Below are 12,596 nucleotides of genomic sequence, written 5' to 3'. Positions count from 1 at the left end.
TGAATTAGATTTGTTCCAAGGGTGCCCAGGAGGCCAATCTAAACCCTGTATTTTGTTGTTTTTTTGCCAGGAGCCCTATATACTCCTATATACCCTGAAAGTTCTGCACGGTTTATGTAAATTGTCTTCTGTTTATGGAAAAGACAGCACCACTTTTGTCTTCAGTTTGGGTGGGGTTTTGTAACTTGGTTCCATAGAAGTGAACGGAGCTTAAAGGGGTACTCCGTGAAAATCTTTATCTTTGTAATGTACTTTTATTTGGAAATCTCCAGTTTTCCCATACTTATCAGTTGCTGTATGTCCTGGATTTTTTGCAGTCGGACAGAGGTGGCAGCAGAGAGCACTGTGTCAATGTCAGGAACTGTCCAGAGCTGGAGAGGTTTTCTATGGGGATTTCCTGCTGCTATGTGCAGTTCCTGTCATGGGCAGAGGTGGCAGCAGAGAGCAGGAAAGAATATATTACTTCCTGCAGGACATAGAGCAGCTGATAAGTAAGAGAGGACTGGAGATTACTAAACAGTAGTAAATTACAAATCTATATAACTTTCTAAAACCATTTTATTTTGAAGAAAATTTTTTTCACTGATTGCAAATTGCATACTCAAAGAGAACCTACTGTATCATCTAAATTTCACTGTCCCTAATAAAGTTTATCTTTCCCTAAGTCTCTATGATACAGACTGCCTTTGCAGTCCTCTTGTCGGCTACAGCAAGGCCGGGCCCTGCCATCTTGACTACGTAATTTGCATTCCAGCGGTGGAACGCAAGTAACGTAATCAAGATGGCGGCGCCCGGCCCGAACAAGAGGATTGGGTAAAGTATAAAGCATTGCCTTTGCAGTCTGTATCTTACACTTTACCTGATCCTCTTGTTCGCTGCAGCAAGGCCAGCTCCGCCATCCTGATTACGTCATTTTCATTCCGCCTGTTCCTACGGATAGCTGCTTTTAATCCAAGATCTGTCCTGGGGTCTGTTCGGCAGGTGATGCAGTTATTGTCCTAAAAAAACAACGGTTAAATTTGCAGCCCTGTGTCAAATTGGCGTGGCCTAGAGTGTGTGTGACCTAGGCTTGCACTGCCCCTTCATCCCCCCTCCCCACCCTCATCATCATTAGGATTGCCCCCAGGCAGGATTTTTCCTATTCCTCACCTGTCTGAACACTGCACAGGTGCCTTAACGATGCAACTCATGTGCAGTGTTCACACAGGTGATGAATAGGAGAAATTGTTCTAGGAGCATTCCTAATGAGGAGGGCGGGGAAGAGGGACGGAGGGTCGTCGCAATCCTAGGTCACACACACTCTAGGCCACGCCAGTTTGACACAGGGCTTAAAGTTTAAAAGTTGTTTTTTAGAACAATACCTGCCGAGTGTACCCCAGGACAGATCTTGGATTAAAAGCAGCTATCTGATGGTACAAGGGGTTTGGGGGGGGGGGGGGCAAATTGTGAGTACAGAGTCCCTTTAAACAGACGTGTCATGAGAGATGAGCAGCTACAAGCAGATAACAGGCAGGCAGGGCTTTTATTCAGTGTTACGCCATGCCTAAACATATTTGCATATAATTAATATCTCCCATCTCCCATATGGTTGAATGCCTGGTGGTTTTATTTTCTTCCATAATACAAGTTAATAAATGAAATCCACTTATATGACTCTCTATAGCTGGATATAACCTTTCTGACACTTCAGTCTGATTATTACATGGACATAACCTTTGTGAGGATATTGTCCTTCAACCTGTTTGACCTTACAAATCTGCAATCTGCTTACACATACACAGTGGAATACAAATTGGTATACAAACAGCACTTTGTATTCTGGCAGCTTGGCCATGGAAATATTTCTTTGCTGAAATACAGGTTAGTTAATTAAGAACATTGCTCTTGTGTGTGGAGGTTTGTGTTTTTCTTTCCTGTACCTTTTCCATCCCTACTATACAGCAAATTACTGGATTTCAGCAATGTACTGTACATATCTATGGGCAAACCAGAATCTGCAGAATTGTACTGTCCATTATGGGGCTGGAGGCAAGAATAGTGGTAGTTTGGGTTGTGTCTGACATTACCAGCACAATAAAACTGTGTAAGGTTGTGTTCTGTGAAGTTGTCCATGCGCACGGACAAATTTGTAGCCCATTGCTTTGTTTTGTGTTATTCAGATCAGTGTTTGCACGGATCCCCAATCCGTTCCGTGGAAAAATTGGGCATGTCATAACTCTGAGCAGAAGCACGGCACAGATTCCCCCATAGTAATCAATGAGATATGTGTTTTCACAGATGTACATGGATCTAACATCTGTGTACATCTGTGGAAAACATGGATCACTTTTTTTTTTTTCTTTTTTTTTTCCTTTTACAATTATAACCAGTCCATGAAAAGCACAGTCACGGATGTAAACACAGATGGTTTTGCACGGATCTCGCATGTAGCTAGCGGACTACATCCACTGACCAGAATAAAATACTGAACGCATGAATGCAGACTAAGTTTATACCTCCACCAGGGCTCCGTCAGAGTCCGTCTGTGGCATAGAATGTGTCCAGGCAGCCCATTTAGTAATGCAGACAGAAACCAGGAGAAATCCCTTTGACTTCAGTGGGGTTCATCAGGTTACCGTCTGGTATCTATTTTAATACAAGAATTAAGAGGACCTGTCAACCCCCGTGCCGGGGCAGAGCCCGGCCGACCCCCCGGTGGAGACCCTTATACTTACCCCGTGCACAAAGACCCGCTCCCATTGCCGAAATATCTCTGTGGGAAGTCCAGCGCGCGCTCGTCAGAGATGAGTCCGACGCTCATAGAGCATGAATGGAGCCGTCATTCTCCATGAGCGTTGGACTCATCTCTGATGAGCGCGGGCTGGGCTTCCCACAGCGATATCTCGGCAACGGGAGCGGGTCTTTGTGCACGGGGTAAGTATAAGGGTCTCCACCGGGGGGTCGGCCAGGCTCTGGCTTGGCACGGGGGTTTGACAGGTCCCCTTTAATGGACAAAACATTACTGCTTGCAGTTTTCTGTTTGTCCACTCAGATCCTACAAAAACCAGAACTTTCGATGGAGCTCCAGCGAAAGTGTGAACCCAGCCTTATCATGTTTTAGGGCAGGCATTGAAGCAATAGGATACTTTAAATGGTGGTAAATGAATTGCCAAAAAGTCGTCTTATCAGATAATGGAAACGGTTTTGTTAGTTGTGTTCTTTGAATGTTTTTACTTAGATATAAGTGCATTTTGAGCAGCATGGTGGCTCAGTTTATCAAATAAACTTGCTTTTTTATCTGTTGTAGGACTACAAACCCCAGCACACGTGTACATGTTAGGAGTTGTAGTCCTGGATAACACATACACTACAGTAGCCATCCTACAGGTGGGGGATCTATGAGCCAGGATTCTGTTACCTCAGCAAGAAATAGATAGAATGGTGACTGACATGAGGGGAAGTAGCAATTCTTCGTTCCATATTAGACGACAGCAGCAGCTCTGTCCTAACACTGTACATCTATACAGTACAATAATAACAATATTATTCCCCCCACAACATAGCTATTAGCTCCTAGTCTCCTCCATGTCCTGCTGCTCTTACTGCTGCAGTTTCTCCTGGGCTCAGATGTAGCTCCTCCTACATGGGTGGGGCTAAAGGAATGTGGATACATAACTCCACCCACCTCACAGCAGGAACAGGAAACGGAAGGGAAACATGACATCACAGGAAGTAAAGAAAACACAGAGGTCATGTGACTAAGCCTGAGAACACAATAAGCGCTCTAAATTAAAAATAGAAGTGTATGTAACATAAACAGCACCCACAGAAGTCACTGCAATGCTAGGTTATAAAAAAAAAATTAAAAAATCCCGGACAACCCCTTTAAGAGCAGTTAACCTATATAGAGGGACATCACAGGTTCTTCTTTTTTTTGCCATTTTTTTAATCTGTTTTTCCTCTAGTTAGACCAAAGTAATGTGTTCTCTTAGATGGAACGGTGATGTGATTCAACAATGCTGTTTTATTTCTTAGTTCAGATGTTGATTATTTTTTTTGTGTTTAGTGTCCAGGGTTTAGGACTGACGTTAGTTTTGCTTGTTATGACTTGTTTTCTTCTATGTAACATGGCACAGGAAATGGGAAGCCTGAAAAACTTGCTGTGCTTGGATGTGTCAGAGAACAAACTGGAGAGGCTTCCTGAAGAGATCAGCGGACTGACCTCACTGACTGATCTACTTGTGTCCCAGAATTTAATTGAAGTTTTACCGGATGGCATTGGTAAGAAAAAACTATCCGAGGCTTTTTAATAGAACTGCTATAAAATAATAATGAAAAAAAAATGCACAAATCAAAGCCAGATTAATTTAAAGTGACTGTACCACCAGGCCCAGGCTGAAGCACTGGCGGCAGGTCGACTCACCCCCAGTGGGAAGAAATCCTAGCCCCTCCATGACGTAACTCTATTAGAACCAATGGAACCCTATCATAGAGGGGCTAGGGTTTCCTCCCACTAAGGGTAGGTTGGCCCGCCCCCAGTGCTTCAGCCTGGGCCTGGTGGTACAGTCACTTTAAAGTAATAATGCTCAAGAAATAATAGTCTTTTTTTTCCAGTATTTATGCCCCTATAGTCAGGTTTTCTCCATACACCCCTATATAAATCAGGGGGAGATGGTGGCTGATTTGCTTGTAGCCGCTGGCGGCCATTTTCTGAGTGAAAGATGACAGCTGGTGGGGAGGTGTTCGGAGGAAGGTGGCTAATCGGAGGAGTGACTGGTACCTCATGACATTGCTGAGTGCTGACTAGTTACGGCAATATTCCAGTCCCATAATGGTGCATGCGGAGTAGAGCTTTTCTTACTGCGCTCCTGCCCTTACTTGGCAGGCTGTGAGGGCAGATGACATCACTTGATCTACATGCCCACAGAGTTTAGGAGACCTACAGGTAATGCAAGCAGAGGAATGGGCATTATTGCTGCCAAAGCAAAAGGTTCAAAGGAGAAGTCAGGCCCCCCCCCCCCAAAAAAAAGTTATACAAATTACCAATATACACTTATTACGGAAAATGCTTATAACATGCTTTTTTTCCCTGCACTTACTACTGCATCAAGGCTTCACTTCCTGGATAGCCTGGTGATGTCACTTCCTGGATAACATGGTGATGTCACTTCCTGGATAACCTGGTGATGTCACTTCCTGGATAACCTGGGGATGGCATTTCCTGGATAACCTGGTGATGTCACGCCCGGACTCCCAGAGCTGTGCGGGCTGTGGCTGCTGGAAAGGATGATGGCAGAGGGATGCTCAGTGTCCCTCCAGTGCCCTGTGTCCCTCAGCCCGCACAGCTCTGGGAGTCGGGGCGTGTCACTGTCAGATTGAGACCTCCGCAGAGTGATTGCAGGGGTGCCAATTGTTTTAAGTGACTGCCAGAGGTCTCTTACCTTCCTCCGTGCCGTCAGCTCGGCCATCTTCTGAATGAGTCTGCACCAGGCAGGCTCAATGTGAAGATTGATGATAAAACCGATCAATGCTATTCAATGGCCAGTGTTGGCAATGTAAAGCATGAATGTTCTAGTCCCCTAGAAGGACTTAAAGGAGAAGTTCGGCCTAAAGTATTTTTTAATATGTTGTTATGGAAAGTTAGACAAATTTCTAATGTACATTAATTATGGTAAATGCAATTTAGTAGATCAGGCAAGGTTCAGATTCTGTTAAAAAAAAACGTGATGTTACAAATAAGTTAAAATTCCTATGGAGTGTCCCGCAGGGGGCGCACTATATGTAGAAACCTATGGCACTGTATTGTTTCTATGGATATCTATGTAAAGTAATGTAATGTACAGTATGCTTTATTGATTGAATAAATTTATGGAATATTTTGGGGAGCAAGGACAAAGTATTCCATAAATGTATTCAATCTATATATTTAGAGGGCAACCGAGCAGGGAGAGAGGTGCCTGTGCATCTAACTACCTCCCCCTCCCTCCCTGCTCGGTGCTGTGGGACACACACTGTACTACTCCTCCCATCATCTGCTCATAGTATGGGGGAGTAGTACAGTGCATATGTGGCGGGGGGTACTGGGGTGGTTGGTGATGGGGATGGCCCTGGTACTACTACTCCATCATCTGCTCATACTATGGGCACATGATGGGAGGAATAGTACAGTGTACATGTGTCCCACAGCACCGAGCAGGGAGGGAGGGGGGAGATAGATTGAATACATTTATGGAATACTTTATGGATTAAGGACACTTGCTCCCCAAAGTATTCCATAAATGTATTCAATCAATAAAGCATACTGTACATTACATTACTTAGACATCCATAGACACAATGCCATAGACTTCTACATATAGTTCACCCCCTGCTGGACATTCCATAGGCATTACAACTGATTTGCGACGTCACGTTTTTTTTTTTTTACAGAATCTGAAGCCTGCTTGATCTACTAAATTAAGTGAAAAAGCCCTATATGTGCATTTCCCATAATTACTGTACATTAAATCAGTGCTCCAGACTAAAAAATTTACTTAGGAGCCATTGGCTCCTAACCTGAAAAATTTAGGCGCCAAATAGAATATTTGGTCGCCAACATTTTAAAACATGTAAAATTAATGTTATGTTAAATGGGACTTACTGTGTGCAGAGGCCACGGCAGCAGCCTCCTCCTTTAGATTCTTTCTTTTCTTAGTTTGAAAACGTTCAACATGGAAACTTGCAACTTGACAACCATATACCCCCCTGCTGCCGGTGTGTTCCCTCAGCCAGCTGCCATTTTACCGGCAATGATCTACTATATGTATGTGTGTATATATGTGTATATATGTGTATATATATATATATATATATATATATATATATATATATATATATATATATATATATATATATATATATAATTAGATCATTATATAGCCCCCGGCAGCCGATGACATATAGCCCCTGTGTCAATGTATATGGGAAGTGGTACTGCGCAGTGTATACATACACACACACTGAGGGAAGTGGTACTGTGCAGTGTATATACATACAGACACTGAGGGAAGTGGTACTGTGCAGTGTATATACATAACCCCCCCCCCCTCGCACCCCACACGCACTGACTACCGCACCTGGCCGCCATCACAACAGACACACTACCAATCCCCTGCCCAGGCCGCGGTCCCCCCACACACATTACTGACCGGCCGCCACCCCTGCCGTCCCTCCGGTTGTACTCACCCACTATCTAAGCTTGGTGCCGCTGGGGTGAACTTGAAGAAACGCGGCGCCGGTTGAGGAGAGGCGGGAGAGAGGCGCTGGAGGAGTGTGGCGCCTCTGCGTCCGTCCGTCCAATGAATGACGGACGTGCTGGATGACGTCACTGGAGAAGCGTGTCCCCGCACACGTCATCCAGCACGTCCGTCATTCATTGGACGGACGGCCGCAGAGGCGCCACGTGATTCGGCGCAGCGTGCGGAAGGCGGAAGTCCTTAAAGAGACAGCACGCCGCTGGGGCCAGTCGCAAATGGCGCCCAGATTAATAAATCTGGGCGCCATTTGCAAGATGTCAGTCGCATTGGCGACCATTTTGGTCGCCATCTGGAGCCTTGCATTAGGAATTTGTCTCACTTTCCATAAGTAATATATTAAAAATTTTGGTCGAAGTTGTCCTTTAACTACATTAGTTGAGATGGGAATACCTCACTTAAAGGGGTAGTGCAGCGCTAAGAAATTATTCACAGAATAACACACATTACAAAGTTATACAACTTTGTAATGTATGTTATGTGGACAATTATTTTACTTATTTTTTTTTATTTGTGAACACATTTGTTGTCCCCAGGGAAGCTTAAGAAGCTCTCAATACTTAAAGTGGACCAGAATCGTCTGATGCAGCTAACAGAATGCATTGGGGAATGTGAAAGCCTTACTGAGCTAGTTCTTACTGAAAATCAACTAATGGTGAGTTTACAGAATGAAAGATGTACAGAATGCTTCACTTTCTGGGGTCAATGACACAGGTTTGTTATGTGTGTTATGGAGGCCTTTAACATGGTGTGGATCATGGTCCATGGTCTCCAGCTTTGTCTCTGTTTGGAGTATACACGTGCAGGTCATGTTGCCTGTGCAGAACAAGCAGCGTTTGTTGTGATTGCAATGTAATTTACTCTGACAGGAATCTAGTGTGTGCTAACAGCTATGTTTGACTCGCCCAGTGTCCTTTGAGGGCATACATGGATTATAGGTCACCACTTCTGCAGTCTGTATTTCCCGTCATTGTATATGGCTGTTTTTCTTCACAATAAAATTTAAAGAGCATTTCCATGAAGATTATATGTATACATGTGTAGTAGATAACGTTAATAAATTCAGGGTAATTTAGAAATTCTTTTAACAGATGTCCTATCATAGGTGGGTATTTCTTTGAGTGGCACCCACTTTTATTATACCTTGTGCATTGATCAGTAGTTGTACACATATTGGGGGTAGATTTAGGCTGTCCTATCTCAGGGTAGCATAAACTAGTGACAGAGAAGCTGAACAGAATGATGTATCACTTACATTGTTCTGTGCAGCTGATCCAGAGATCTTCTCCTGAATAACAAGGACAATAAGTAGTCCTCTCCATTATGTGCATGAGCCCAGTAGTCCTGGATATTCATCAGAAGCAGAAAATTCCCCCACCAGCTGCTGATTGGCAGTTATCAATCCATGCTGTGTATAGGCAGCAGCTGGAGGGCGGGGGGAGGGGGTGTGGCAAGAATCCTATTCTTCTGCATATTAGGAGAACGGCTGTCAGTAATACACCGATTTCTGTCACTAGTTTATGCTGCCCTCATTTAAGGTGGAATAAACCTAGAGTAGAATTAGCCCAGTTGCTTCTAGCATCCAATCAGATTCCATCTTTCCTTTTCCAAGGAATCTGTGAAGTGAAAAGTGGAATCTGGTTGCTTGGGGCAACTAAGCCAGTTTTACTATACAACCTTTTGATAAATCCACCCCCCCCCCCCCCCCCCCCCCAATTATCCTTTACACTTACATTCAGCATCGTTAAAAATGTTGTTTTCTCCACTTCCTTTTAGCATCCATGTAAAACACTTTTAAAGGGAAACTCCCATCAAAAACAGAACTTAATTTTTTTTTTTTTGTTGTTTGACCCCCCTCTCTCCCCACCCCTCTCTCCCCACCCCGTCTGACCAGCCCCTTCAGCCTACATCCTCATCTCCCTGTCATATACATAGATACATATGTGTTTATTGGAACATTTAGGAAGAGTGAGGTGTGATTACAGCATGCTGCTGTGATGTATTATGCTTCAGACAAGGGAGTTCATGTAGCAGGTGCTGCAGTGTTACTGATGTCCAATATTCTGCAGTAAAATGAGATGTTCTCCAACAGACTGATGGAGAACTGCAGGAAAGCAACACATTCTGGTACTTGTAGTACTGAGCAACTGCTCAGCCAGAAAATCTAGTAGTAAGGGTCCTTTTAAAAGGACCAGTCATCGGTAATAAGCACTCCTAAAAACAAATTTATCCAATATTTGACCACTTGCCTGTTCATTGGCTGACAATCTTTTGTGTCGCCATATAAGTTAACGTTATCGGCCACACATCTCCTTGTAAATAAGAGAGGTGTGCATTTGATAACCATTAAAGATGAGCAAACCGGGTTCGGGTTCGAGTCCACCCGAACTTTCAGCATTTGATTAGCGATGGCTGCTGAACTTGGATAAAGCTCCTAAGGTTGTCTGGAAAACATGTATACAGCCAATGACTATATCCATGTTTTCCACATAGCCTTAGGGCTTTATCCAAGTTCAGCAGCCCCCGCTAATCAAATGCTGAAAGTTCGGGATCGGATGGACTCGAGCATGCTCCAGGTTCGCTCATCTCTAATAACCATATATTAAAATGGTGACACGAACAAACAATTAACCCTTCTGAAAGCTTTGTGCAAGACCCCCCCAGAGGTAAGGCTGGTTTCAAATTAGGTCTCAAAAAACCACGTATAAAATTTAAAGCCAATGTAACGGCAGTACATTCGCTTTAAGACCTTTGCAAGGATAGAGCGCCGCCGGCACCTGGAAGCTGGTGCCGCAGTCCTTTTTTAAAGTCAATGGAGCCACGTCATAGAGGGGCGGGGTTTCCTCCCAATGAGGGCGGGGCCGGCCTGCCTCCAGTCCTTTACCCCCAGTCAGTGCCCGGAATAGAACAGTGTTATATGCCGGAAACAGGCTGCAATTCAAAAAAAGGACCACGGCACCGGCTTCCCCACTTCAGCGCTGTTTTATCCATGTAAAAGACTTAACGAGAATGTACAGCTGGTACGGGTGCTTTAACTTTTATTATTAATATACTTGAAAAACAAACGGTCTCTACCAATGGCACAAAAATGCACTGTCCGTCCTCAAGGGGGCAGGAAGTGACCCAATCAAGGCCAAGAACCAGTTGGCTGGCTTGTTTATGTTCACCTGGACAGTTAACGGGTTCTTCAGGCGATTAAAGACCACAAAAGATAGATATCAATAAAGTATAATAAACTGGAATGACGACCAGATAAATAGGTATGGGGGTATGTACCAGATTGTAACTTTTTGTCTCCAATATTACACTTCTTATTATATTATACTGGAATACCTGACCTCAGATAAACTCCCAAAACATCATGCATACAGTGAAACTTGAGTTTATTGTCACCAAATATGCATGCAAAGCAGCTATGTGACAGTAATGTTGAATCAGTCACCAATTTGCAACAATGCATGTTAGCATATGACCAGGAGATAAACAGACAAAACCACAGAGTTCCAGCATTTTTGCCTTCATTTCATTGTATGAGTTTCAGTACTGGTCAACCATGTCTTTGTGTTCGTTAATATTTTGTTTAAATTTTTTTCAAAGGATCCGTTTTAATCCTTTTTTTTAATCTTTTTTTTTAAATGGAAATGTGGAGTATTCCTTTAGCAATCTTCTGCTCCGTGCTGCTCACTTCCTGTGATTCCACATCTCAGAAGTAGGCCTGAGAAATGGAATGGAGGGGGCAGGTGCATATCCAGATCACAGGATCGCTGATGTGGAATCACAGTGAGTGTCAGAAAACCTCTTTAAAGATAATTCACACGCACTGTATATATAGTGACTGTATTCCATTGTCATAACAATCTCATTACAAGAATAGGTGGAGGATTGGAATGAATGAAACGTGATATTGCTCTCATGTTGTTTTTATGTTAAACTTTTTTTTAAATCAAATTTTTAATTTTACTATTTTTATTATAAAACAATGCTGAAATGTTGCACCTTTTATTTTGATCTCTAGGCTTTACAATATGTTATGCCTGTACAGATCATTTTGCTAGCAGTGCCCTTCTAACAGGCAGGAGGAGTACAGTGAGTCTATAGATAAGCGGTAAAGGTCACTCGCCACTCACAGAAGACTTTAGCATTCATCTGAATGAGACCTGTTTATTGTGTCCTATGGTTCATGGAGTATGCTGTAAAACATGGCTCTAAGTGCTGTTGAAATCGCTCAGGCAAGATGTAAGCCCCCATAATAAATGTACAAAAAAATAAATAAATCTATTTTTACACAAATAGACTGGCGCTGGAATGTTGGTGCCGCTGTTGTTTTTTTGAATTGGGTTAGAAAAAAAAAGAAATAAACTTACCCCTCCCCCCCCATGTCTCCGTTGCCCTGCACACAGGTCCTGTTAACGGCTGCCGGATGTCATCTTTAGCTGGAAACCGGGTACCCGGTTCTTCCAGCTGCAACGTCAAGGCTCGGCTGAGCGATTGACTGCTTAGCCAGTCAGTGACGGGGGTCACTGGCTAAATGGGCAATCGCTCAGCCAAGTACATAAGGTTGCAGCTAGTAGAGCAGCAGGACACCACCCGCTGTCAACAGGACCCGGGAGCTGTGATACGGGGAACGAGTATAGGTAAGTTTTAGATCATTATTTTCCCGCACCCCTTTACCTGTCTGACTTTTTTCAATTTGGAGGGACTTTGCCTTTACTTCACTTTAATGCATTTGATTAGCAATGTAAGAAGTCCTCAAGGCTTATTACATTATCCTTCGAGTAGGAAAGCTCTCGGGAGGCTGTGCAGTGCGCCACTACAAAAGCAAGAAGTAGATCTAGTAGAAGGGAGAACTACGATTTTCTTATTCATGCTGCAGGGGGGAAAAACACTGAATGAGAAACCACCTTAAAAAGCTGTCTGTGACCACTCCACCCTCATCTTAAAAGGAATGTCATCCAAAAAATTACTTATTATTTAAATCGAGTTTCCCCCCCCCATCAGACATGTTTATTAGAGATGAGCGAATACGATTCAATCGAGATGGTATTCGATCGAATATTGTGGTATTCAAAACATTCAAATTCAATCGAGTAGTGTGACGAATACGCGGGAAACATTCAAAAGCCCTACCATCGCACTTGGCGCTTTTTAAAATCCAATCACCATGCAGGGAGGTGGCGGTGAGGGACCCTGGGAGTACGCACGCAGCGAGAAAACTGTGTATACCCTCATTGGATGGCTGAGCCACATGACCTCGAATATTTAATAATTGACTACCGCCTCTCGACCGCAGATGCGCTTTCAACCTAGCCAGGGAAAGATCCTGGA

At 43.6% G+C, this 12,596-nt stretch overlaps 1 protein-coding gene across 1 annotated transcript in view; it reads left to right on the top strand.

The window, feature by feature from the left end:
- LRRC1 (leucine rich repeat containing 1) overlaps window positions 1–12,596 on the top strand; it is a 127,359-nt gene that overhangs the window by 90,353 nt on the left and 24,410 nt on the right. The window contains exons 8-9 of the mRNA XM_069974505.1: window positions 4,116–4,260; window positions 7,808–7,926. Of these exons, the coding sequence (XP_069830606.1) occupies window positions 4,116–4,260; window positions 7,808–7,926 (264 nt within the window). The remainder of the gene's footprint in view (window positions 1–4,115; window positions 4,261–7,807; window positions 7,927–12,596) is intronic.

This window comes from Dendropsophus ebraccatus, chromosome 6 (assembly GCF_027789765.1).
Source record: "Dendropsophus ebraccatus isolate aDenEbr1 chromosome 6, aDenEbr1.pat, whole genome shotgun sequence".
NCBI classification, from domain to species: Eukaryota; Metazoa; Chordata; class Amphibia; order Anura; family Hylidae; genus Dendropsophus; species Dendropsophus ebraccatus.
Note: the sequence above shows the minus strand (reverse complement) of the source record. Positions and strands in the feature narration are given on the sequence as shown.